Source organism: Mchenga conophoros, linkage group LG7 (genome assembly GCF_057382185.1).
Source record: "Mchenga conophoros isolate Kocher_MC1m ecotype Shallow Benthic linkage group LG7, M_conophoros_male_GT1.1, whole genome shotgun sequence".
Classification (NCBI taxonomy): domain Eukaryota; kingdom Metazoa; phylum Chordata; class Actinopteri; order Cichliformes; family Cichlidae; genus Mchenga; species Mchenga conophoros.
Genome location: NC_140532.1, coordinates 44956965 through 44984342, shown reverse-complemented (window position 1 = coordinate 44984342; position 27378 = coordinate 44956965). Strand labels below are relative to the sequence as shown.

Below are 27378 nucleotides of genomic sequence, written 5' to 3'. Positions count from 1 at the left end.
TATGGGCTTTCAAGATATATTTTTCAAATATTTTTTTTAATAGGGAATGTTCTGCAGATCCACTCATACACCTTCATTACTTGCATATGTACAGATTAAATAAGGCACGTGCTACAGTGGCAGAGTGGATGAGACACACATATATATATGTATAGACACTGATCAAAAATGCATTTTACCATCCAACAAGGCAATAATACATAGATTTCAGATCAGCTTCATATGGATAAAAAAAAAAAAAACGTGACCAGAAAGATGAGACGATGCAGGATAGCAAAGCCCAGATCTAAAAAGAGGTTGTATGTATATATATATACACATACATACACACACACACACACACACACACACACACACACACAAATGTGTGTGTATATATATATATATATATATACATATATATATATACACACACACACACAGGTTATAAAGAATCATCTGGTTTCAAAAGCCATCCTGTACATTTTAAACTAAAAGGCTAAATATGGACGGATGGTATATATCCATACGATAGTCAAACTACAAAAACAACCACATGAACCTCACAAATTGTCTCTGTTGTCTCCGGCTGTTGAATTAAAGCACACTGAAATCAGAAATCAGATGATTCTTTTTTGATTCACCTTGAGTGTGTGTGTGTGTGTATGCATGTATATTTGTTTAATATATCTATATATATATAGATATATTAATCATGTTTCTGTTTGTTCAGCAATAATAATAATGGTATGAATCCACATCTTCTACACTGAGGTCAATGGATGACTATCATCGTCATAAGTCCACTGTGATATCACAGCATGCAGCGGCTGACTCAGAAAAAAACAAAACAGCAAAACACACACACACAAAGCAGCTTTGACAGTACAAAAGACTGCCCGTAGAATACTGCTATATGGCTTTAGAGGAGCAGCGCAAGAGCATCCTCCAGATTTTAGTCCTGCAAGGCCCCCTGAACAGTCTGGAACCAGAAACCACTTAGCTTTCACAGAAAGCACAGTCTGAACACTGAGGGAGAGGCGCCTCAGACAATGGTAGAGCAGATGTCCCCTGATATAATAAATTTTTTGGTATATATCATTATTCTGGCCCTACGGTGACCATTATCTCTATCACTCATCCTCCCTGTCAGTTATATTTGTTCTATTATTCACAGTCTCTCTTTTCTTCTTCCCTTTCTTCTGGCCAGCTTGAGTGGCCTGTGCCAGTGGTAATGATGAGACTCTGGGAGATGATATCTTTTCTGTGGACTCTCTGTCACAGTTTGATATCTTGGGACTCTAACATCTTTGCAAGAGTCTTCTTCACCCTTAGGGCTGTGAGACGACAAGTTGGATTGTGAGCCCAGCACTCCGACATGAGTTTCCCCATCTGTCGTAGACACTAAAGACACACACGACCATATGCATAAGAATACAAGTACATTTTAGGCAAATGGTTTAATCCATGATTACTAATTATTTATGGGCATGCAAAAACATGTTTAGCAAAAATGTACCTTACATCCACCGAGACCTACAAGGTCAACCTATAACTTAGAAACAGGGCTGTACTTTGTTTTTTTTAAAGGGAATAGCGTTGTGTTTATGTGCAAAGTGCAGGCTTTTTATTATTTGCCAAGCTGAAACCCATTTTAATATACTTGATATCATTTTGAGTATAATTATTTTTTTTATTTATGTGGATATAATAAATGGGTAGCATTTAATAATAAATATCAATTAGAAAAAGCGGTTATAATCAATAACTGTAATGCACATAACACAGAAATAAAAAAAAGTGATATTAAGAAACCCCATATATCATTCCCTGTATGCTCCCTCTATATGTTGTAGAAATAACATAGTTTAAAAAGGCCAATGTAGAATCACTTCAAAGGTGAAATATGAAATGCTATTTTAAATCCTTATACAAAGCTTTCTATATTTTGACAATACACACCACACTTCATCATAGTTTCTAAGTTATAAGCCTTTTTCTCAATTTCCGACCAATAAATCATAAACTTGACCTTGAATGACCTTTGTGGATGATCTACACTGCTACAAAGATTCATCAGAATCCATTCAAGACATTTCGAGGCATCATGTTTACAGACAGGAAGAATGATACGCACTAAAGAATACTCTGGAAAAGTGTATGATTAACAGCTGTTGTGCTAATAACAGCTGTTTCAATGCATCATTTCTCTCATACTATGAGGCAGAAATCTCCACTTAGAATGCAGATTAATGCATATTTACATGGATTTATTTTAATGTAAGTAACCATGTTGATGTAATGACGTTCACACATAAACGCCATTAAGTTTAAGTTTTAAAAATGGATAAAGATAAGAGTACCTCATCATTGCTCCATCGATTAGCAAAAGAAGGTCTTTGTTTTTTTATGCAAACCACTTCTCTCATGTCCTCATATGAAGGATCGGACGGGACGAGGTCATAATAGGGAAGCTGATGTTCCTCCACAATACCTGGAGTTTAATGAAAGAAAATGTCCATTAATTATCATTAATAAAATATTAAGACACTTCAAGTCAAAATAAACACATCTTCCTCACCTCCAGAGATGCATCGCCGGGCCATCTCCCAGATAATAAGGCCAAAACTATACATGTCAGCTGTTATAAAAGACTGGAAGTGGCTCCTGTTGAGGGTCTCATCCAGTACTTCAGGTGGCATGTAGCGCTTTGTTCCAACGCGTAGGTTAGGAGGGATATCCACTTCATTGGTGTCACTGAGACAGGGAGGAAAAAAAGGAACGAGTCAAAGAATTTTTAGCATCGTCCAGTATTAATGTAAACGCTCAAAAGACTCAAAATGTCTTGTGTACCTATTAAACTTGACAGCCAGACCGAGGTCTGCAATACAGCAGGATCCATTCTTTTTAACCAAGATGTTTTTGCTCTTCAGGTCTCTGTGTGCAATAGCTGGTTTGCCCTGTGTGCCGTAGATCTCAGTGTGGAGATGACAAAGGCCTGATATGGAGGAATACGAAAGCTTCAGAAGAGCCTTGACGTCTAAGCTGTTGGACTTGAGGTAGTCGTATAAAGAGCCATTCTCGTGGTAGTCTGTAATTAAGTACAGCTGAGTCCACGAGCCGGTTCCTTTGATGTCGGCTGCAATGAATCCTGGGGATTAGATAGCTGGTGTGAGGGGATTAAAATATACACACAGAAATCAATGCGCATGGTTTCATTCACTTTTGGGGACATTTCACCAACTTGTGCTCAGTCACTGAACATCCATTTGTGTGTGTAACTTCCAAAACAATCAAACATAGTGCATGGAAGTAGGAACCATGCACTGTATTTTTTCTTTCTAATACTCATTTTCCATTTGTTAGTCAGCTATTACCTCTGCTTTTGAAATGCAAAACCCAGTGTATCGCTATATCTCCCTGGAAACATGTTGAAAAAATGTGTATCTTTACAGATATTTCATATTTTTTTTGTCTTTGTCTATGACAGCTTGCTGTTCAGACTTTAATTGCTACACTTGTTAACAATGAGTTCTGAGAAACCCAACACTCCTTTCCTCTAAATCTAGAGATTTCAAAGTCTGACCCGCATGCAACTGGCATCCACAGTTAATGTCAGAGTGTGGAAGCAGAACAAAATGAGACCTTTTTAGTTTTAAATCTAAATCGTCTTAACATTAACATAGAAATCAAATGTTAATAAACCTGAAAAACCTATAAAACCTACATAAATATAAATATAGCCCTTTGAGCAGATGCATAAATACTAAATGTGCAACCATCAATCATTCCCGGGCTTTTGACATTGGCACTCAGTTATCAAAACTTCCAGAGCCCTCTGAAACTCCAGAAATTAGTCGTTAACCCCAGAGGCTAAGTCAGCAGTCAAAATTAAGGCCTGGGGGCCAGAATTGGCTTGAGACACTCCAATCCAGCCCTCTATATTGGAATGACAGCATAAATTTTGGACTTTTACCTGAATTTTCAAACGTTTTACAGCTTTTCCTTCTGATAAAGTCCTCCCCTGTGGCTATTCATACCATACCAAAGTAATGAAGTAATAAAAAGCAAATAAATACCAGAAGAGATCATATTTTATCACTCACTACTGCAGAAATTTCTGTTTTTTTAACAATAGATCCACATAAAAAAAAGAAAGAAAAGAAAATATGATTATACAATAACTATTAAAGTAATTTTACACATTTGCCAAAGAGTCATGCTGACAGATTCCTTTCATTCATTACAGCAGCATTCCTCTAACATGTGAAAGAACTGTGGAGATTTTTCTTTTTTTTCTTATATTACTATTCGTTGACATGATCTTGAACAGTTTAGGTCCTTACTAGGCCAAGAGATATGTATTTAAGACTGATGATAAAAATGGTATGGAGATTCAGACTGAAGTAGATGCTTTGTTGGAGCGCCAAAGACGGGACAACAACTTGTCTGTTCCTATAAGGTTGATCCTGAAATTGCTGCCATGAGGCCTCTAAATCAGATGGCGTGGATGATGACAGCAGCTACAGCAGCTTCATCTCCTATGTAGAAATCTACAACTACAACATCTACGATCTCCTGGAGGAAAGATGCAATCAAGCCCACATCATGTACGTGGCTGGTTGTCTGGAGGTGGAAGTCAAATCTGCAGAGGAGGCTTTTCAAGTGTTCTGGAGAGGTTAAAAAAAAGAGGAAGGTTGCAAACACTTGGCTGAACAGAAAGTCCAATCGCTCCCACAGTGTGTTCATTATTAAACTGGCTCAGGCCCCTCTTGATGCAAAAGGCAAGAATGTTCTCCAGGATAAGAACCAGATAAGTGTCAGGCAGCTGTGCCTGGTGGACTTGGCATGAAGTGAGCGACCTGGCAGGACAGGAGCAGAAGGCACTAGTATACCTGAAGCAGGTGATATAAATCAGTCTTTGCTGAATCTGAGGACATGCATCAAGATACTTCGAGAAAAACAAATGTGTGGCACAAACAAGATGGTCCCCTATCAAAACTCCAAAATAACCCACCAAAAAAACGACTTTGATAGCGATGGAAATGTTAGAATGGTCGTCTGTGGAAGTCACGTGGTACGCCTGCCCAGGATGGCAACAGATGGGGGTGCCAGGGCTCCATGGGACACCAACTTGGAATGGGAAATTATTTTTGGAACTGTCGATCCTTTTATGCACTTGCATAAAATTGCATATCAAACTTGGACTTTAGGTTTCCTTTTGGTATTAGTTATTTTATGGCCTTATTCCTGTATTCATGGATGTACCATTTGGAAGTTCACCTTTTTCTTCTTAAATTAACTTTCATACATTTAATACAGCAACTGACTGTTCTTTCTTGGATTTTTGTCTTTACCATTACATTTGCAACATTAACACATTCTGCAGAGTAACTACTTTCCTGACCCTAACTGACCTCTGAGAAGAAAAACAAAAACAAACCTTAATTGTGCTGATTGCAACCGCTGCTCACTGTTAACTAAGTGCATTCATTCTTTTACACTCACTTCGCAGTTTTCAGGACCTTACCCAGTATGTTGTCGTGTCTCATCAGGAAGGTCTGATAGATTTCAGTCTCTCTGAACCAGCTTTCTTCCTCAGTGGTGAAGAAGACTTTGACAGCCACTCTCTCTCCTCTCCACTTGCCCATCCAGACTTCTCCATATCGTCCTTTTCCAATCTGCTTAACCATCTGAATCTGCTTGGCGATGGTGCGCTGCACCTGGAAACAAATTATTGAAACAACAAAACAAAATAAATTCCATTTTTACAAAGACAAGTCTCTTTAAAATCCATTTTTTTCATTATAAATATAGAAAAACTTCCTTCTGAGCATCTTGCTCTGTTTAAGTTTTATACGAGCGAACAGGCTGATGTAATTCAGATATTTTACTGCACTAAAAATCATTGTGTGACATTTTCTTCTGCATATTCTGCATATATTTACAAACAATGGAGTGACACAGTGATTATTTTATCACAGTTAATCTCACCTTGAGGTGACGCAGAGGTGTAGAGAGTTTTGCTTACCAGTAGAGGGAGTCCTGACCCAGAGCCAGACCCAATGCTACGGGAATGCTCTATCAAGTCCTTCAGAGATTCCCCAGGGGGAATGTAGGTCTCATCCTGCTCCAGATCGATACTGTAGCGTGGCCGTGACTCCTGCCGTTTATATCTGGCGCAGAAAGTTTGCTGAGTGAACATCCAGAGGTGTGAAAGTGTTTAAATTATGTGTGTATGAGACGACCTTCTTACCTTAGGTAACAAAATACGAGGATGATGCCAAGGATGATGCTGCAAACTGTGACTGAAATTAAGAGAGCCATGTACTGGATACTGTGGTAATCTAAAAATGTAATGATGAGAAGATGTAAATTAGAGTTTTTAATTTTTTTTAATTTAGCGATTTTGAAACAACAAAAAAAAAAAAAAATCCTGGTCTGGTCAAGATGGAAAGTCAACAGAACAACTACTGATAAATGGAGGTGACAGTCAGTTGTTCATGGGTGTCATTCCAAATATCTCTCATTGGCAGGGACAAGTTTTCCCCCTTCCATCTCTCTATTTCTTCCCTGCACCCCCTTTTCCTACTGCCTTATCGATCACATCCCGCTCCCAAATCTCACATATCAGATGTCACACGGACATCTACAGAAACCCCAGAGGTCTGAAGCAGCTCTGGGGCTCTAGACTTTCTGCACTGTCAATCAGAAGCACAGAAACACGAATGGCTGAACAGTGATACTTCATGGTGGGGAAAAAATAACACACACAAACACAATAAGAATTCGTGGAGAAAGAACTTCTTATAAGGTCACTGCAAATTAACTGATGATAAGTAATGTTTCAAATGAACCTACATTTAAAGGAAAACATAATGCATAGAATAAATTACTACCATAACTGTCCATTGTTACTGTTTAAAAACTGACTTCATCCTCAGACGTGAGAGCAGCGCTTGCTGTTTTCTTGTGCTAATCTTTCACTTGGTGATAAAGCCGCGTTGCAACTTTTTTTTAACACTCCTTTCTGGCCCATTGAGATTTTGTTCTATCCTATCCTCAGATCATAGTAAGAACTGTTCCTTGTTATTAAAACTGATAAGAATGAAGCTCAAACTACGAAAAAAAGAGTCAAATAACAAAACAGCAGAGGTAGCTTGAATGTATAAAAAATACACATAGGTTAGTGTATGTGCCAGAGGGAGAGAGAAAGTGTGTGTATGTGTGTGTTAGTTAGTGGGTTGTGGCATGACAGATGGACAGATATCTCACATCCGTCCTGAGGCAAGAAACTCAAGCAGGCCCTGGGGAGAGGCTGTCCTTTTCATTAGAGGGTGAGAGAACAAGCCAAATCTGCAGGCTCCGTTTCATCTCTCTCTCCTTCTCTCTCTCTGTCTCTCTATGTGCCACTTCACTCCAGCACCACACTGTGGTTTGTAACAGCTTAAACTGTCACTACCCATCACCAACCCAGCGTGGCCTAAAAGAGCCAGTTTTGAAAGCCACTCACACTTTAAAGAGGGGCAGGATTTCATTATGTGAAAAAAAAAATGTGTGAAAGAGTGGATGTGTGTGTGTGTTTGTCTTACTTGATGTCATCAGTGGAGGAAGGGTGGGACGCAAGTCTCTGTTGCAGAAGTCTTGATCCGTGCAACACTCGAGAGCTCTCCTTGAACGTGCGTTCCACGTGTCCTTTCATGTACACAAACAAAATGTCAGAACTGTGCATGTCTATGTAACACTAATGAGAGGGGGCTAGTTAGCATTTTGTAATATAACAAAAGCTCTTCTACTGTGTATAAAGAAAACACAATGGACTGGACAATCTTATTCAAATGGGTCTCATCAACAGCTTCAGTAAGTCAAGTAAAGCTTATAAAGGTTTAAAAAGATTTCACGGGTGACACACGCACATTCACATGCAGCATTCACATGCAGCAGACTTACTCTGCATTGAAACTCAGAGCCAGCCAGTCCCAGGCAACCTGCAGTGAGTACAGCAATCCCCCCCTCCTCCTCCTCCACCATAGTGAAGCAGTAACCATCAGTCCTACAAAGAATATGCACACAATTTCACCATCACAGAAATCCAAATAAATATTTAGATCTGAAGATCATTTTTATTGACTGTCAGCATGTTAGTCGCGTGTCTAATCTAGTGGCATGAGTAATTGTGACAATACCAGGAATACACTAGCACATTTATGAATGTTTTGAATGTGAAAGAGCCCTGACTTCAGTTCAGGAGATGAGGCTTGAGGTGAGGACGATGAGGATGAAATGGAAATGAGGAAGGACAGAGAGCGGTGGTGATCGTGGCCGCTGTATTCGTGGCAGCGCAACATGGTGGCTTCCACAAATTAACGTCTATATATTTTTAATGGATTCAGTCTAAGCTTATGAGAATCCATCAATTTGTAGGAAGATGTAATTACACACTAAATGATGTGTATTTATGAGTACATTTTTTACCTTTAAATATAGTCAAAAAATTGAGATGAAGTAATAATGACACAAAACAAATAGATAGCAAAGATGACAAATAGTACATTCATATCCTTATATATTAAATAACTGCATCTAAGCACATATAGACCTTGTACCACTAAGTATTAAAATGTAATCTCTGAAACAAAACAAAGAAACAAAGAAACAAACAACTGAAATGGATAATGAGAGTAGAAATAAGCTGTGCCTCACGAAGCTTCAGGGGTTTCAGAAGAATGGAGCTGAATTAAAACATTTGTGTGCTTCTGATCTAATCACGCAATTATGAGTCTTTTGGCTAATTACACCGGGTAAATGTTTGCGTTGTCTTTTAATGAGCTTAACACAGTGTTTTTTAAAAGTTTGTATGTGTCTGTTTTGTGAGCATGCAAGTGTGTAGTCCAGCATACATGCAAGTGTTGTTGACCGAGTCTTCAGGACAGTGATGGTAGCAGTGGCACCAAAGCATGTTCTGAGCTAAAACTGTGGCTGCGCTGCTGCTCTCCTCCACCCTTCGATCCGATGCCCCCTTCCCCCCGTTCTTCAGGAGCATAGTGTCCAACATATTAGCTGTACAGTGAAGACACAGGAGACAGAAAACTTTAGTACACTGCACCTCAGGAAAATCAGTGATCAGTGATCAATAATAATAACACATCCCCTTTTTCAAAGCCTGTCAATTGTCTTCCTAGCTTAGCATTGTTTGGAGTTTAACAGTGTGCTGCTGAAAGAAACCCTGCTGTTCTGAATTTAACTCCAAGTGGTCAGAGTTTAGCAGAGCTGATAAAGGAGCTGATCAAGGAAACAAGTGAAAACATAATATGAAGTATGCGGATCTATTGCATCTCCCACGTCACTGATCAATGGACCGATTTGCAAACTTCATAAACTCATAGGGGAGGGGAGGAAAAGAGTGAAAAAAGGAAGCGGTACTAAAAGGAAACAGCTGGGGAAGAGTTTTCAGAAACAAAGGGGAGAGGTTTAGCAGCCTGCAAACAAACTGTGTCTATAAATTGCAGAACAATTTAGGAATAATGTTCTGTAATGCAAAATTGTTTAATTGACTTTGAATATATCATCATCTACAGTACATAATAGCATCAAAATTTCAAAGAATCTGGAAAAAGCTCTGTGTGCAAGGGACAAAGCTGGAAATCAGTATTTTTAGCTTTGTCAGAAAATCAGTATTCGATGTTCCTCTCATCCTCACCGAACTCAAAACAAGCATGGCTCTGTCATGGACATCAGAAACACCAGAACCAGACCAGAAATCTTTGTGGGTGAACACAGTTCAGCTTGCCAGCCACAAATGCAGGTTAAATCTTTACCATGCTAAGAAGCAGCCACAAATGAGCAAGATCCAGAAAGGCTGCTGTCCTCTCTGGCCTGAAACTGGAAAACTATTCTGTGGTCCAACAAATCAAAATTTGAAATCCTTTTTTGGAAAACATGGATGGAAAGGAGTTATTTAATTGTTTTTAGACTGTGAATAATGCCAGATATATGACCTGTAATCGTACATTGTAAAATTAATAAAACACGTGTAACAAATATTTGGGCTAAAAAAGAATGCAAGCTGAAATCTCCAAAAGACGTATAATTATTTAAACCAGTATGACACACTATAATAACCCTGCTCATTGGTATAGAAACATTTTTCAATTAAAAGTAACTGTGCAGCTTATGCGCTTTTTTTTTCACTCTTACTGTAAAGTAGCTGAAGCTGCATAAAGTCTTTCAGTGCAAAATCAGTCATGACAGCAGATAATCCCCAAAGACCACTGTGGTCAAAGAGCGGAACAGCATTGTGCCACACTAGATGGATGTCTTTCTCTTGCTCTCTGTCCGATTCTCACTTTTCCTTTTACCTTCACATTATTTTCCTTGTATGTATGTATGTATGTATGTATATATATATATTAAAAAAATTAACCTGTTTAACAGATTATACACAGTGAAGCCAAAGTCAAGGCTTTCAAGACATCAAGATTGCCCATTTCCATGTTAGCGCTCAGTGTTAGTCAAATCCAAGAAAAGTTTCCCCCTGATAGATGCAACAAGATCTAAAGGGCAGAAACAGCCAGAAAGCCAACCAGGCATCAAAAGGGAGACATGATTAATCCTCCAGAGGAGTACGTGATGAAAAGGCTAAATCAGATTGCAATACCAAATACAGTGACTATTCTTTAAGTGGGACTGTGTCCTTTCACTCTGTGTTGCGGTTTCTGTCAGAGGGGAAGTTTGTGGAGGTGTTCAGATCCTCCCTCACAGTGGCCTTGGTCTCTTTATCACATCTGTTTTGCAAATATTCAAAACAAGGACACAAGAATGGAATGTTTCACGAGTCTGTAAGGAACTTTCTGTCTTGAAGAGCTCTGAGTCACTTAATCTTTTGGTAAACAAGGTGCACGTTGTACCATGACAGCACTTAACTGCAATGACATAAACACAAAAATGAGCATTACGTAGAGCAGCACATGGATTACATATTTTCTAAACAGTTCATTTGGCTATGAACAGATTAGTCTCAAACAATTTGTACTTATAAATAAACTTGCTTGATTACACATATTGTTTGACATGAAGGCAATAAGTTTTATAGCTTGCTGTACAAAGTATGCAGATTCTATCGTATCCGCCAGTTCATTGACTGATGGACCAATATATAATTCCAATTAAACAAATGTTGGGAGGCTGTGTAAAAATTTTAAACAACAGAACACGATCTGCAAGCTCTATAAACTCACATTTTATTCACAGTAGAACACAGAAAATGTATCAAGTGTTTAAACAGAGACATTGTGGTATCTCATTAAAAATATAGTTATGTTGCTGCCATCAATTTGAAATTGAGGATATAGATAAGGCCGAAAATCACTATTGGATGGGCCCTCAACCTCACTACAATACAAACTGTCTGTTATGGAAGTCATAATGAAAGTATTTATCCAACAAGTTTTAAAGCCTGCTGTACATATGAGTAATTTTACTGCACAGTCACTGATGTTCAACAAATTACTAAAAAGCCTCAATGATGGGAAGAAAAAAATCAAAGAGAAACTACCTCTCTTAAACTAAAGACAGGAAAATAACCAAGATGTGACATTTTCTTCACACTGACTCTCACATAATGTGTCACATGCATTCTCCCAATTAGGTGGTCTAGCTGCAGAATGTCTCATCCCTCACTCTCTTACATCTCACTGCCAATACCACCTTTCATCATTTCCTGCTGTTTCCAGCCTTTCAACATCCCAACTTCCATCTGCAGACCCTGGAGGTTTATTTATTTACTCATTATCGCCTCATTATTTGTATTTGCAGGAGAGTGGCATCAAATTCTACTAATATTCTGTGTCCTATAACTTAATGTGACTGGAAATCACATTAAGTTTGACTCATTACTATGAACTACTTTAAACTACTACACCAGTGCACTGTCACCCATGTATGCACATATATATACTGCCCACCTTTCGTTTCGTTTCCTCCTTATATTTACTCTCGTCTTGGAGATGCATAAGCTTACATGGACCCTCACACAAACTTGCATTGTCAGCGACGTAGCACGCTGAAGGTCACCCAGAAACCTGATCTGCATCCCTCACACATTCCACAGGCAGCTCCTCTGTCTCTGACACAATATTACACACACACACACACCCTCTGAGCAAGCGAAGTGTAATTATGGTGAATTACTCCAGCTGGAGAGCCTTCAGTCACAGCTCATCACCATCAGTGGCACTGTAAATGCGAGCGCTTCCACACTGGATTGAACTTTTCCAAACATGTCTGCATTATTGACGGTAGTTTATCTGCCACCTTTATGACCATGTTTCTCATTTCTGTTCATTTCTGAAGGCTGTGACTGAGCAATATTGGCCTTGTTTGTGACACAACCTCCTTCCTTTTTTATAGTGCTAAGCGAAGCATGACTATGACCTCTGTAACAATCTTATAATGGCAGCACTGACAAATGGGAGCCATCATGGAAGAATCATGGAAATTCCCACTTGATAACATGTTCTGTTTGTTAGGTTTTTTGGGTGTGTTTTTTTTAAACGTTTTTTAAGACATGCATTTTTTTAAATGAACGTCTTTATTTTTGGCAGTTCTAATGGAAGACGTGCTTCCATTTTTCCTTATTCTAACCAAATGTTCGACTTTTACTGATTGTTTTAAGTTGAGTCAGTTTGAGGTGCTACATTGTTGTTTCATTGAACTTTTTTTACTTTCCTTTTTCTTTATTACAAATAAAAGATTTTAATCAAAACGGTAACAACAATGGGATGTGACGGGGTTTGCATGCCTTGAAAAATAAGCACTCCAATTAACAGAGCTGTATAACAGGAGCAGACTTCACAGACTAGACAACAGGCATTGAATCTGTGAGCTGTGACCACTGCACAGACTGTTAACTGTTCGTCATGGGTACAGAGGAGGATAAGTTACTCCAGGTGGCCATGATAAATCACCTTCTCAAAAAGAGGCATCTTCCCCCTTGTCTGCCGGGTGCACTCTGACCCTGAGGGGGTCACAACCAACCTGCAAAGGGCCCATACATCCTCCTCCACCCTGCCACTGCACTCTCATTCCTCTTAACCCCCTACAGGCTTCAAAGGCCTGTGCCACATGAGACACTCACACATGTGCGCATATTGTACACGCACACACAAGAAAGTGTCCGAGGAGCACATTCCACACTCTTCGCTTCTTCTTCTCTGCTGCTGCTACACCCACATCAGGTCATCGGTTTCCAGCGCACAGCTTCCACCAACCTGTTTTCTCTTTATCGGCTGCCTTTCTGAAGGACTGACAGGGGCTCCCACCAGACAGAGCAATAATGCCACGACAAATTTATGGAGTTGACCCTGCCCTGCATTTTTCTCAAATCCCACCCTCGAAAAAAAAAAATAGCTCCACTGTCAGAAACTAAATTCTACATATGGGTGTGAATACAGCAAAGAGCTGCTATATCCACATGCAAATACTCAAACACAGGCAGATGTACACACAGACAGACGAAATAACTGCTCTATTCACAACAGATGCCGGCAACATAAAGAGACAGAGACACAGAGGCCTATATATAGGGTGCGCAGATGCACTAAACTTCTTAATCTTGCATATAATTGTATGAATCTTGCAAAATGTTTGCAGACAGACACACACTGGCTGACGAACACACACATTGATAGACAAGAAACAGGTGTAGGTGCTGACACCACAAGTGTATCTGTCTCATCTCAAACCCATTTTCTCTTTTTTTTTTTTTAACATTATCTGCCCACAATTCCCATCAACGCGTCTCACTGCTCGTCTATCTATTCATGTGGTCTGGACTTACTGGAAAAAGCCACAAGCGACTGAAAAATTCTGGGGTTCATTACAGACTGCAGCCATAGCGCCACCACAATATGTCACCTTAGCCATTCTGCACCCCCCAAAAAAAGGAAATGTGGGCAGACGCTTCTCTTTTGTACTTAAGGTTGTTTAATCTATGTAAGTACTGTATATTGTAAGTATAGCATAGTACACTCACATGTCTATATGTTAAATATGAAAGTACAGCCAGGAGAGTAGTATCTTAGGGTGAAAAACTTGAAGACATACAGGATAGCGCAAAAATCTTGAGCCACCCCTACATTACGTATGTTTTGCTTTCAAGGAGCTTTACAGACTTCCATGTAAAGTTTTAAAGGGGTCTTCAACAATAGCTCTCCAAGCTTTTTGAAGGTCTTTCAAAGTTTTTCTATGAACAATGGATGCTTTTTCAGCCCAGTTCAGTGCAGTCAAGCATAAAAGGACACCTTAATGAAGGGATGAATCAGTGTTGTGTCTAGACATTACAGGAACCAATTTTAAAATGCATCTTTAGGCTCTTTGTTACTAGCAGCATGTCTAAAAAACATAGTTTCTTCCCATTTCTTTAGTTGACTCTATGGAAAATGACAAAAATAACACAGTTTGACAGTATAAAAAGTATTTTTGCACCAACAACATGATTCCCAAAGAGCTATTAGCTAAAAACTTCTCAGTATCCTGTACAGAGTGTCCTTAAGAAAATTGAGCAAACTGGTCTAGTTGAGGGGAAAAGTGGCAGTCTTAAGAAACCATCTCCAGCAGATATCTGAAAATCATGTTGATAAGACATAGGAAAAAATCCACCAAATGCACCTGATGCAGGACCTGAGAGATAAATCTGACCGTTCAGTTCATCAGTCTACCGTTCACTGAAGCCTCAGTAGCACTCAGTGGAAGGGTGGCTGTCAAAAACTACATTTCAGACAGTGTTGATGGGATCTTATCAAATCATATTTTGATCAACCATGTAATACCATCTAGACAACATCTGGTTGCAACAGCTTTATTTTTCAGCAGTGACAATGTTCTCAAACACACTGTCTGTGTGCTAAAAGCATAACCGGATAGACAAAAACAGTGTGGAATCATCTTGGCAGAAAATGAAAAAAAAAGAAGAAGCACGCAGCACCTAAAGAAGAGCTTTGAATGTCCTCCAAAAACCCTGGACAACTATTACTGAAGGATACCTAAAGAAAGCTTGGCTAATATAGTTTAGGCTGTGGGGAATAATAAAGGTGCTCATACCCAATTCTAAATTTGAAGCTCATTAAAATTACACAAACTCTCTTTTTGCCTTATATATTCCATTTTCAAGTATGTTTGCCTTTGACTAAGGACTTTTGCACAATCACAAAATCCACCTGCTTCCACCTCTAAAGTCTAGTAAGAATCCCAGCTGAAGCCTGCAAACATAGTTAACTTTGTTAACTAATTGTTAGACAACAGGGCCTTTTTATATAATTTCATATTTCAAAAGGATTCAACTAGGGTTTAGTAGTCCCTTCAGTACGTTCTTAAAACTCACAAAAATAGTCCCAAGTTTCCAAACCTCACAAAGCAGATATATTAACATGGTTCACATGAAGGACTAATAGACACACACACAGACACACACATATAGAGTTTTTATTCCCAGGCTTGACCGCTAGAGCAGCACATCTGCCTGGGGATCAAATTCTGTGTGGGGGAACCGTATCCACATCCTGACAGGAAGCAGCACACAGAACGCTGAAGGAGCTCGGTCCTGCTGAGGACCAACTGCTGCTGTTTTGTACTGCTGGACCGCTACGCCACGCTACACTCTGACCTTACTGTGCAGCGCTTAGCTTCACAAACATGTTCCAAAGGAAAGGTATATTATTGTTGCATATAATTTTTGTCCTTGCAAAGTACTGAGCAAAAACCTCTGCATGTTTGTCTGGAAGATTTTGAGTTAGGCATCATCCTCCTTGAGCATCCAAGAACGCTCGATCTCCATTTAAGATAACTTCAAATAATGTATGCAGTACGTGCATTAGTCAAGACTTTTGTCTCGTATAAATAACATAATTATTAATTGCAGTAAAAATGTAACACTACCTACAGAACATTAAACTTATTCAGGTTTTCCTGCAGGCTGTCTAAACCACTGCATGTTCAATGCACATTTTTCAAATATGTGAAGATCGCTGGAAGTAAAATATAAATGGCAAGTTACTTTAGTAGCAGCTCTTCAGTGAAGACTCCTGATTATAAACATCTTTCAAGAGAATTCCTCCAGTGTACTCAAGCAAGCTTTCAGACCTTTTATATTTTCACGTCACTAAGCCAAACACATACCATGTCAACTTCTCCCGCGTCAACTTTTGTTCATTTTTTCCTTGAATGGTAGTAGCTGAAACAGCAGCGATACCACAGATATTTTATCGATCAGTGACAAACATGGGGAAAACCTAACCCAAAATATAGCTAGGAGGAAATTAACACATATCAATGTATCAGTTTCAAAAAAGCCTAACTTATTATGATATAACCGACCATATTTTTTATATTTCCACTGCATTGCCACAGGATGAACAGTGTTTGGACTCATCTATTCTCTGTGAACCTTACCAGCCTAGGGAAACAGGTGGCAAACTGGCTGTGCTACTTAGATTTATGGGCTACCTCCCACATGTTAAACTCATTTGGGTGACCTTTAAAAGATCAAATCACAGGGGAAACAGAAAAGGTATTGATAAAAGTTAGTGGGGGAAAAGGCTGAGCATAGGGGAGTGAAACTAAGGAAGCTCAAGAATAACCTTAGTATAAAACTTTTCCAAGAAGCTCTTCAGCTTCATTTCGGGAAGTATTTATCAGTCTGTGCTGACAGGAATAAGCAGACACTTTGCCTCCAGTTAGTTAACGCTGCAGTTTTGGAAGAGTGAAAATCAATGTTGCTCTTCGGAGGCATTTTTGATGAGTTTTGCTCCAGTAACCCGCATAGTTTAGATCTGAGTTGGGCTAATTCACTAAAAAGGATTCATCAGCAAGAGCAACTTTTTTTCTGAAGCCTTCCGTTTTCCAATGAGCCCCTATCCTATACTAAGAAAACAATTTAACTAACGGAGAGCAAGATGAGGCCAACACAGCACTGGGTGAACAAATGAGAGAAGTGGCATGCCATCTATCACTTAAGGGAAATCCACTCACAGCTAAGAGTCATGCTGAAATTTTCCAGACCATCTCTTTATGGCAGAATTTATAAACACTGCATGTTACTGTGTGCAAGCAGATGCTGGTTTTATAGCTTGACACCAAACTCTGTTGTTACGAAGTATGAAAGTCAAGGTGCAACTAATGATTTTTTTAATGTTTCTGTTTTTTAATATTAGGACTAACTTTTTTTTTTTTTAATTATCTGTAATAGTTGGTGTAAAAGGTTTTAAGAAAAAGAAAATGCAACATGAAAAATTGCAGAATTCATTGATTAATTTTGAAATTTTTAGATTTCAAACAAATAATTTAAGTGTTGATTTATGTGTCATAATATCTGCAAATAGCAATAAAAACTGAAAACCACCTAAACATGGTAATACCCATACTGACCTACTCCAACCAAGCGTCATTTTCTTGAGACTGGGAGTTCAGCTTGTCACAACCTTACGGGGCACTGTGACATTGCTGGCATTCATAATAAAAGACAACTGGCTGTCCATCTTCAAACAATTCAAAACATGAACGGGGATTTGGGGACATGAGGGTTGGGGGGGTGGGGGGGTGGACAGGACAGCGGAGATAAATGCACACCGGTTTTCATGGCAGCCCCTGTGGAGATCATAATAGCTTTTCATCATAAATACCCCAGGGCAAAAAATAGACCGACTAGTGCACAGCTAGCACGATCAACCTGTCAGCGTATGATATCGCCTATAAAACATGTGAAAACTTGCTTCTAACTCAACCAGTAAAAGAAGTGCATAACCAGTCTAGTCTCAACATACACAGGAAGAAAACATGCCTATGATATAAGCCAAATGGTTAATCAAAACATAAAGACAGCAGGACAGCAGAAACATCAAAACACTCACCATCAGACCCAGGCCTCAGTGATGCTAGTCCAGTCACCAGGAGAACAGCCTGCCAGGCCCACTCCTGAGGCAGCAACACCACCATCATGCCAGCATTAACTTTCCTTAAGCCCCTGAGGTCCTGGCACAGCGAACACACCCCGCGCAACAAGGAGGAGGTGCGAGAGTGCACTTTATATCCTTCTGGTGAAAGAGGCTCAGTGCTTTTTTCTGTACAAGTGTTTCTCTGTGAGTGACTTCCCCCTCAGCACTCTCAGCAACTTCCCACAGCACAGTCGCCTTGCAGCCTCCAGCACTACTCCACACTGACAGCCTGGGAGAGACAGACACTGAGAAAAGAGGGGGGGGGGGGGGGAGCAAAAGAGAGGGGAGAGGGAGGAGAGTGTTACTTTGTTGCTCTCTCACTGTGCTATTTGTCCAGCCCTTTCGATGTCCACCGCAGAGGGAACAGCTGAGTATATCTACACATCCCCGAGGTGCTGCTACAACACAGGCACACGGTGCAAATTTTCTCATCCCTCATACCCAGAAAAGACAGCAGTGCAGAGGGGGCATTCGGGGGTGAACCGGGGCGATGGATGCAAGCATGAGGCTCCGTGAGGTGTGAAAGGTAGCAGTGAAGCCATTATGAACTGGTGCAAACACACAGCATGCCAAGAGAGACACAGAAGCTACAGAGTGAACTCAAGACTATAAACTTACAGAGGACATGTGTATATATACTATGGTAAAGCAAACTGATATCAAATCATGCAATGCAGAGAGAGTATGAACAACTAAAGCAAGAATCTAGAGGAAAATTTGCATTTGTTGTTAATACAAATAGGTTATTGCAGGTTATCCATCTTGGCTCGGCACCAGTGCTCCAGACATGACATTTACGTCTTTCTCACCGCAGAGGTTATTTAATGGCATCTAAGTCTCCCACTTAACAATTAGAAAATCTTAAGAAAGATTATAAAATAAAAGGCTTTCATCTGCACCTTTCATTTGTTTGATAGTTGAAGAAGAAAGGCGACGCATTCCACAATAATCATCAGAGGGAAAAAGGAAAAGAAACCGACCTTTCCACAACCCCATCTTGACCTAAAGTGTGCTGAGCTACAGCTGCAGACGCAGGTGTTGTGTGAATGGCAAAAATCGCGCAGGCATTAATCTGTAACTAACAGTATGGTATTAAAGTGCAGATGAAGGCTCAATCTTGTTCAGTTGCTCCAGTGAGCCTGTGTGTTAAAGGGGTGAAAACACAACCACGCGAAGAGCTTCAGCAGGGATCAGCCCATCACACGTCAGGTGATTAGAGGCGATTAGAGCTCACACCTCCAGGCACCGCCACAACTTTGCAACTTCACACTAATCCAGCACACTTGCAAACTTACAACCGAACAGAAGAAACATGAATAATAATAGGGACACACTGCACAGCAAAAGTCAAGAGGATTGACTAAGCCGTGTGCCAAATTGCGTCAACTCTACAAGAGCGCCTATAGAAATCATAAACATTTCCGAGAGGGAAGAATTTCCACAATCACATGCCGTATGTATGGGTCTTCTGGGTGGAGTTTCATTCATTCCAAATGGTTCAAGGGGACACAAACAAAAGCAAATGTGGTGCTAAAAGAAGGCAAAAACAACAACAGCCAAATGGGCTTCTCCACCCACAACTGTCCCCTCCGAAAGTCTCACTGGGTGGGAACATCGGCTCCCAGAAGCCTCTTCGTCTTTTTAGTGCTCCAGCCTTAAAGCTGTCACTCCTGATTTGTGCATCTCTGTGTATTACATGTGATAAGTCAGACTATTCTGGAGCATGAACGCGTGGGGAGCAATGTGAATGGGTCATTGCACCTTACACACCCTACTGCGCTCCATCAAATGCCCAGCGTGGAGCCTCTCTGGACTCTCACACAGCCTACTTGGGCCCAAAGGCCAGTGATGGGGGGCCCAGTGGAGTAAGCAGCTCCGTAGGTGGGCGTCACTCCACCAAACAAAGGGGTTCAAAGTGGGGCAGACTGGTTGCAAGAGCTATTTTCAGTTAAATTAATTCTTCCTTTCCTGTGTGATAGCACATCTGCTATCACACATATTTAGAGATGATTTATACTGCTTGAGAAATTGTTTGTCTCATAGTCAGCTGTAGGATCAATCATCAATTCAAAATAAATGGGAATTCCCTACGTGGCTCTGTCTTTCTAGGAAAATAAAATCTATGATGATCTTAACCATTTTTTTGTTCTAAATGTATGAATTACACCTTGGTCAATATCACGGATTGAATATTTCAGCTTGTACTGGCTTGATCTTTCCTTAATAAATTGTTCTCTTGCAGGCCTTGCAGCCTTGCACCTTTAAGAAGCTGCAGACCTAAATAAATGAAGAACTCATTTAATGACTATTGCTTACAGTGTGAAATATAATGTGCAACAACTATTACTGTCTAGTTTGTTTGCGATGAAATATCCTCTGACCACAGGGTGGGTTTAGGTCAAAAGACACCCACTGATTCAGATGTACTTTCCTGTGCACAATATTATGCAGAGTTATCAAAAGGTCACAAAGCCGAAGAAGGGCTTTCATGGGCCAAAAAATACATAGCCAAAAAAGCGTGCATGCACATGTCCCCAGTGAGACACTTTTATTAGAATGGTTGGGTGACCATCCTGGGACATATCTTTTTATAACCTCATTTTATTTTTATGTCTGCTCAAAATTTCTTCATCAGACTAAAGATTTTTCCTTCTCCCTGTTGGTTCTGATTAGAGCTCATCGATGCATTGCAAAAACCCTCTTCTCACTGCTCTTTTCTGACAATATTGTTGCTTTATTGCTGTATGCTGTAACTTAAAAAATTCAGGACAGTTCCAATAAATCCCAAATGATTCCAGTAAGCATGAAAAGGAGCAGTAAAATAGCAGTACAATAGCATGGGTAAAATAGCAAAATGACATGAGGGAAATTGCACTACACTAAGCTATTTGAAAAGAACAAATTACTGCTTTTACCTGAATAAAATAAAAAAATTCTTGTTTTTTGTTTCTTCTATAAACCACATACTTGTATGAGCCCCTTTCACTTGCCATTTTAGGTACAGTAACTTCTTTGGTGCTGCTCTACCATAGCTCTGGCTTAGTAAACTGGGTGCTGTGCTACTTGGAGGGCTTGTGTGGAGAGTAGATTAGCTCAGAGATTATTGTCACTTCGTTTTGCAGATTTTATGTGCTTCACATTCTGCCCTCTAGCAGTCAGAGATCAATTATTGCATTGTTTGTAATAATCTGTCTCCATTTCATAAAGTAAACATTTTCTTTTGAAACAGAGACCCTACTTTAATACCCGCACTAGCATTGCAATGCACCATGAAAATGAGCCATGTTTTTTGTTTCAGAAAGTGACTTTAAAGAAGCGGGCACGCATTTCATCACACAGCAAGAGGAACGGGATAGACGACTGTGAAAAATCACCGCTAACCTGTGAAACAAAAAGCCATGGCAGAACACAGATGATGAAATTACTCTCAGAAGATGGAATGCGTGTCTTGAACGATTTTTCAGCTGGGGCCAAACTGACCCTCAGCTCTGTGAAATTAGGAGGATTTTCAGCAGCTCAGCGTTAAAACGGCTGTCACCGAATCCTGGAAAGCACTTTATTACCGTGACAACACAGCTGTCTAGACCAAATGGTCCAATCGGGGTGCGAGAGTCAGGAAAGCGTGACACTATCTTCATCATCCAGCAGGACAAAGATTAGCTTCCTTTCTTCATTGAGTTATAAGAAAAGATTATTAACCACATTTGATACAATGGAGCTGAACTACTGCTCTGTCTTTTAGTTTTCAGAGATCCAGGTGACATCGCTGAGATCACAGCTTTTGTCTAATCAACAGTGAAATTAGTGGTCTTATATAAACGTGAAGATGAGAATTAGCAACTTAACAATACTCACAAACTCTATCAATCTGACAGTCTTCATCAAACAAGCATTCAATATGTTGAGTGTGTGTGTGTGTGTGTGTAGGTGTGTGTGTGCGTGTGCGTGCCTGCCTGTGTGTATTTTAATATAGATAAGTAATGTACGCAAAAAAGTGTAAAATAAATAAGAAAATTTAATGCCATAAAAATTACAAAAACAAGTTAAGATATGTAATTAATTAAAAATTAATGAAGGTACCTGGTTAAACAAAAAGGTTTTTAACTGGTTTTCAAAAGACTCCACAGAGTCAGCTAAATGTAATTTTAGTGGCAGACTCTTTCAAAGCCTTGGTGCCCAGACTGACAAGCTCTATCGCCTGGTCTTCAGTTTTGTAGGTGGAACAGCAGATTCTGAGCATGTGATTGAACACTGCGCCCAGCAGTGCATTTGGTAAGAAGCTGAGATAAAAAGAGACTTTACATGCAAGAGGAAGGAATCAAATATTGCATTAAGATTCTGAACACTGGATTTAGCAGCTGAACAAAAAGCAGTAAGAGTCTGACTGATTTCAGAATGTAAATCGGGAGGCGCTATGATCTTGGCCTCAGTTTTGTTCAAGCTCAGGTCAAGGTAACTGAAGGGCCAAGCACAAATCAAGGTTAAACAGCCTATCCAGCTGGTGAGGATTAAAAGACATACAACTGAATGTCATCAGCATAGAAATGTTTTTTCCTTGCCACCATTGCGTAGTGCTCGCTCATAGGGGTTCATTTGATTGTTGGGGTTTTCTCCAGAATACTATATTGTAGGAGGTCTAAAGCACCTTGGGGCAGCTTTTGATTAGTGCTGCATAACTAAATCTAAACTGAATAGAACAGAACCTTGGTCACTCTTTTGGTGTCTCATCTGCACCTTAACTCTCCGTCACTTTACTCCTGCGTGAGGCATTAAAATAATGCGAAGACCATGTTCCATTCTATTGTTTTATATGTATTTGTTTTGGATTTTTTTTTATTTCCAAATAGGCCTACAATGCTAAGACTTAACAATGCCCATGTGTAGACAGGACACCTTCTCTACTGAATCTCTAAGGATAATTCAGAATATAAATATATACAGTAACTATATTGGGAGAATGTGAATATCCCCAGCAAAGCCTCAACCTTCAAGTAAAAGAAAGATCTTCATGAATATTAAAGATTCCCACAATAGTAGGGCCAAATCACTGCGCTGAGATTGACGAATACTTTTTAGAATGCTGAGTGGGAAGAAAAACTCCATTCATAAAGAGTGAAAAGGCTGTCACAGCCAGATTCTCCCTCCTTCCCCTCCCTCTGTCTGTCATGCTGTCTCATTCTCTCACTCAGTCCGTCTCACCGTCTCTTTCTTCATGACACTACGACGTGACAACGGAGAGCACTGAAACATGATCACACTTCTGTTGAATCACTTTTCTCAGCCAATATTATTGTTGTTAATGACAAAACGCTGGAGGGTTCGTGCTGGCTGTTAAATGCTCATCTGAAGTTTCAAACTGAAACTAAAAAGCTTGTGATAGAATATGTAATGCAATTATGTTTGATTCGGGATCTGACCTGTCTGATGGAAAATAACAATGCTTGTAAACTCCTCTGAAATTCTCTGGGAACACGTATCCACGTACTAGCATTTACGGCATCAAGACGACCATTAAATGCACGGTTCGCAAGTAATAATTAAGTCTGTCGCAACCGTGCACTTTCTTCATCAGACTATAAATGTCAAAAGTTTGTGAACCTCATAAACTTTTCACTGCACACTGCCTCCAGCTAGTCAAGTAAAATGAATGCAGAGAGGACATGTAAAGCTGTATTTGCATTTTATAGTGCATTGTGAATAAGTTATTTTATCATGACGGAAACATTTTTTAATGTCATACCCCTACATATATTTCAATTGTAAAATGCAAATTCCCACAATCTGAGATCTTACGAAACCCAGTACTTGCTTAATTGCCTGTGTAATCAAATTAAAATCTTAAAATGTAATCCAGTTCTGCCTGTTTTTATGACATAAATAAGGTGAATACCCACTCCACTCTAGCTTCTTTAGCCCTGTTTGTGTCTCATCTGCGGCCCTTATTGGGCTGGTGTGGCTCGTTTCCAGTGACACCAGCAGCACTTGGGACCAGTGTGCCAGCTCAATAAAAGCCCTCAGAGCTCAGCTCCTGTGTGGCTCTCTTCCCTCAGACACCTGTTTTCTTCTTCTTCTTTTTTTTTTTTTACACAATGTTCTTTTCTTGTTGCCCTTTTATTTTGCACTAAACAACATTACACACTAAATTTCTTCAAGCATGCTCTAATTTACACCTCTGATTATGCTACACATCAGGGCTATCTGAAGTTCTTTCCTTGTTTCTTTCATTTAAAGTAAATAAACATTTAATAATAATGAGAGATAATGAGAGACAATGTGGTCATAATAGACATGGTCAGCAACAACACTCAGGGACTGTTGTATTTTAATGATGGTGTGCCGACAACATACCGCCCTCACCATTACATCACCAGCCCAGCTTGAACTGTTGATACAAGGCAGAGTTAAACTTTTTTTTCTTTTTAATTTGTATGCTTGTCCCTTTTCATCATGGCCATGCAGCTTATTTTGTGACAACATTCAGTTTTTGTTCTTTGGCTGTGGTTTTAATTCAATTACATGTTTAGCCACTGAGGGTCATGGTTTTTTTGGGGTTATTTTGGATTTCCTAGCTAATCTGCATATTTTGTTACTTTTGAGCCCTAGTTTTGTTTAGGAATACATTTTGCTGTCTTTTGGTTTTTATGATTATTCTAGTTTTCTGAATTTGGTTAGAGGGATTATTCTGTTTTGATTTCATTCAGGCTTGGGCATTTTATTTTTGTATTTCTTTAGTTTGGCCCACATTGTGTCTGCTTGCATTTTTTTTTTTGTTAAGTTGGTGTCTGCTTTCCTGTTACTACTTGTTTTTTTTTTAGTAGTCTTTTGTCTGTTTTACCTTTGCGCTGCTTTTCTGTCCTCCATCTAATTGATTGGTTTTACCTGTACCTTGTCTTATTCCCCTGATTAACCCTCAGTGTGTCTCTCCTGTGTTCTTTCTCAGTGTTTCTGTTAATCTCCCCTTAGTTGTTCCTGTCTGGTTAAAGTTTTGTTGGAAAGTATTTTGCTTTGGCCTCATGGACTTTGTATTTTTAGAATGCTGCTAAGGCAGCCTGCCTGTCTTTGACCCCGCTCCACTAGACTACATTATCTTCTATAAAAACAGAAATATTCAATAATTAATATGATTTGTTTATTAAGAGTCAAATGATGGGATGAAGCAGTAGCTTCAGGATAAAGCTAACTATAACTACACTACATTGTTGTTTAATTTTGGAAGCTTTTAGACTGGCGATTGTTAAACTTTCTGGCAAAGAAGCACATCAGTCCGTCATTGGCTTACTAAGGTCTGGTTTTAAAGTCTGGGCTGTAGCAGGAAGTCAAAGAGCACATGTAGGCACAAGTTCCAAACTCCACACAGGAAGGCGTCAGCTGGAAGAATCTGGATTCGAGCCCAGTATCTTCTTGCTGTGAGGTGAGTGTGCTAACCACTGTGCCACCCAAGATGGCAAATATATTAATTTTAATTTAATAATTGCAACATTCATATATATATATATATATATATATACACATATACACAGTGGGGCAAAAAAGTATTTAGTCAGCCACCGATTGTGCAAGTTCCCCCACCTAAAATGATGACAGAGGTCAGTAATTTGCACCAGAGGTACACTTCAACTGTGAGAGACAGAATGTGAAAAAAAATAATCCATGAATCCACATGGTAGGATTTGTAAAGAATTTATTCGTAAATCAGGGTGGAAAATAAGTATTTGGTCAATAACAAAAATACAACTCAATACTTTGTAACATAACCTTTGTTGGCAATAACAGAGGTCAAACGTTTACTATAGGTCTTTACCAGGTTTGCACACACAGTAGCTGGTATTTTGGCCCATTCCTCCATGCAGATCTTCTCGAGAGCAGTGATGTTTTGGGGCTGTCGCCGAGCAACACGGACTTTCAACTCCCGCCACAGATTTTCTATGGGGTTGAGGTCTGGAGACTGGCTAGGCCACTCCAGGACTTTCAAATGCTTCTTACGGAGCCACTCCTTTGTTGCCCGGGCGGTGTGTTTTGGATCATTGTCATGTTGGAAGACCCAGCCTCGTTTCATCTTCAAAGTTCTCACTGATGGAAGGAGGTTTTGGCTCAAAATCTCACGATACATGGCCCCATTCATTCTGTCCTTAACACGGATCAGTCGTCCTGTCCCCTTGGCAGAAAAACAGCCCCATAGCATGATGTTTCCACCCCCATGCTTCACAGTAGGTATGGTGTTCTTGGGATGCAACTCAGTATTCTTCTTCCTCCAAACACGACGAGTTGAGTTTATACCAAAAAGTTCTACTTTGGTTTCATCTGACCACATGACATTCTCCCAATCCTCTGCTGTATCGTCCATGTGCTCTCTGGCAAACTTCAGACGGGCCTGGACATGCACTGGCTTCAGCAGCGGAACACGTCTGGCACTGCGGGATTTGATTCCCTGCCGTTGTAGTGTGTTACTGATGGTGACCTTTGTTACTTTGGTCCCAGCTCTCTGCAGGTCATTCACCAGGTCCCCCCGTGTGGTTCTGGGATCTTTGCTCACCGTTCTCATGATCATTTTGACCCCACGGGATGAGATCTTGCGTGGAGCCCCAGATCGAGGGAGATTATCAGTGGTCTTGTATGTCTTCCATTTTCTGATGATTGCTCCCACAGTTGATTTTTTCACACCAAGCTGCTTGCCTATTGTAGATTCACTCTTCCCAGTCTGGTGCAGGTCTACAATACTTTTCCTGGTGTCCTTCGAAAGCTCTTTGGTCTTGGCCATGGCGGAGTTTGGAGTCTGACTGTTTGAGGCTGTGGACAGGTGTCTTTTATACAGATGATGAGTTCAAACAGGTGCCATTCATACAGGTAACGAGTGGGGGACAGAAAAGCTTCTTACAGAAGACATTACAGGTCTGTGAGAGCCAGAGATTTTCCTTGTTTGAGGTGACCAAATACTTATTTTCCACCCTAATTTATGAATAAATTCTTTACAAATCCTACCATGTGGATTCATGGATTTTTTTTTCACATTCTGTCTCTCACAGTTGAAGTGTACCTCTGGTGCAAATTACTGACCTCTGTCATCATTTTAAGTGGGGGAACTTGCACAATCGGTGGCTGACTAAATACTTTTTTGCCCCACTGTATATATATATATATATATATATTTCTGTAATCCAGTTTATCTAATACCGTTCATTTCACAACTAACATGCAAACTCTACATCCTCCTGTTCTGAGATGTTAACTGATATACCTGTGAGGGGATTTTTTTTTCTTTATTCTCAATCTGCTACTCAAAATCTACAGCTGCAGCGCATGTCAACATGATCAGATTTCCTACTAAAATATATACTTTTCTTTGTGTATGTAGCTTCTTCGTGAGAACCTTATTAAAGCTTCAGCAATGTCGTAATCTCTTTAGAAATAACCA

The 27378-nt window shown here is 39.8% G+C and overlaps 1 protein-coding gene across 1 annotated transcript in view; it reads right to left on the bottom strand.

Moving 5' to 3' along the window:
* Window positions 1–20: 20 nt before the first annotated feature.
* bmpr1bb (bone morphogenetic protein receptor, type IBb) overlaps window positions 21–27378 on the bottom strand; it is a 56364-nt gene continuing 29006 nt past the window's right edge. Inside the window, exons 6-16 of the mRNA XM_085279617.1 lie at window positions 17883–18211; window positions 8880–9039; window positions 7930–8032; window positions 7572–7674; window positions 6236–6326; window positions 6011–6155; window positions 5510–5702; window positions 2833–3130; window positions 2561–2736; window positions 2343–2473; window positions 21–1383 (exon numbers count right to left, since the gene is read on the bottom strand). Of these exons, the coding sequence (XP_085135743.1) occupies window positions 1258–1383; window positions 2343–2473; window positions 2561–2736; window positions 2833–3130; window positions 5510–5702; window positions 6011–6155; window positions 6236–6326; window positions 7572–7674; window positions 7930–8032; window positions 8880–9039; window positions 17883–17970 (1614 nt within the window). The 5' untranslated portion in view covers window positions 17971–18211 and the 3' untranslated portion in view covers window positions 21–1257. The remainder of the gene's footprint in view (window positions 1384–2342; window positions 2474–2560; window positions 2737–2832; window positions 3131–5509; window positions 5703–6010; window positions 6156–6235; window positions 6327–7571; window positions 7675–7929; window positions 8033–8879; window positions 9040–17882; window positions 18212–27378) is intronic.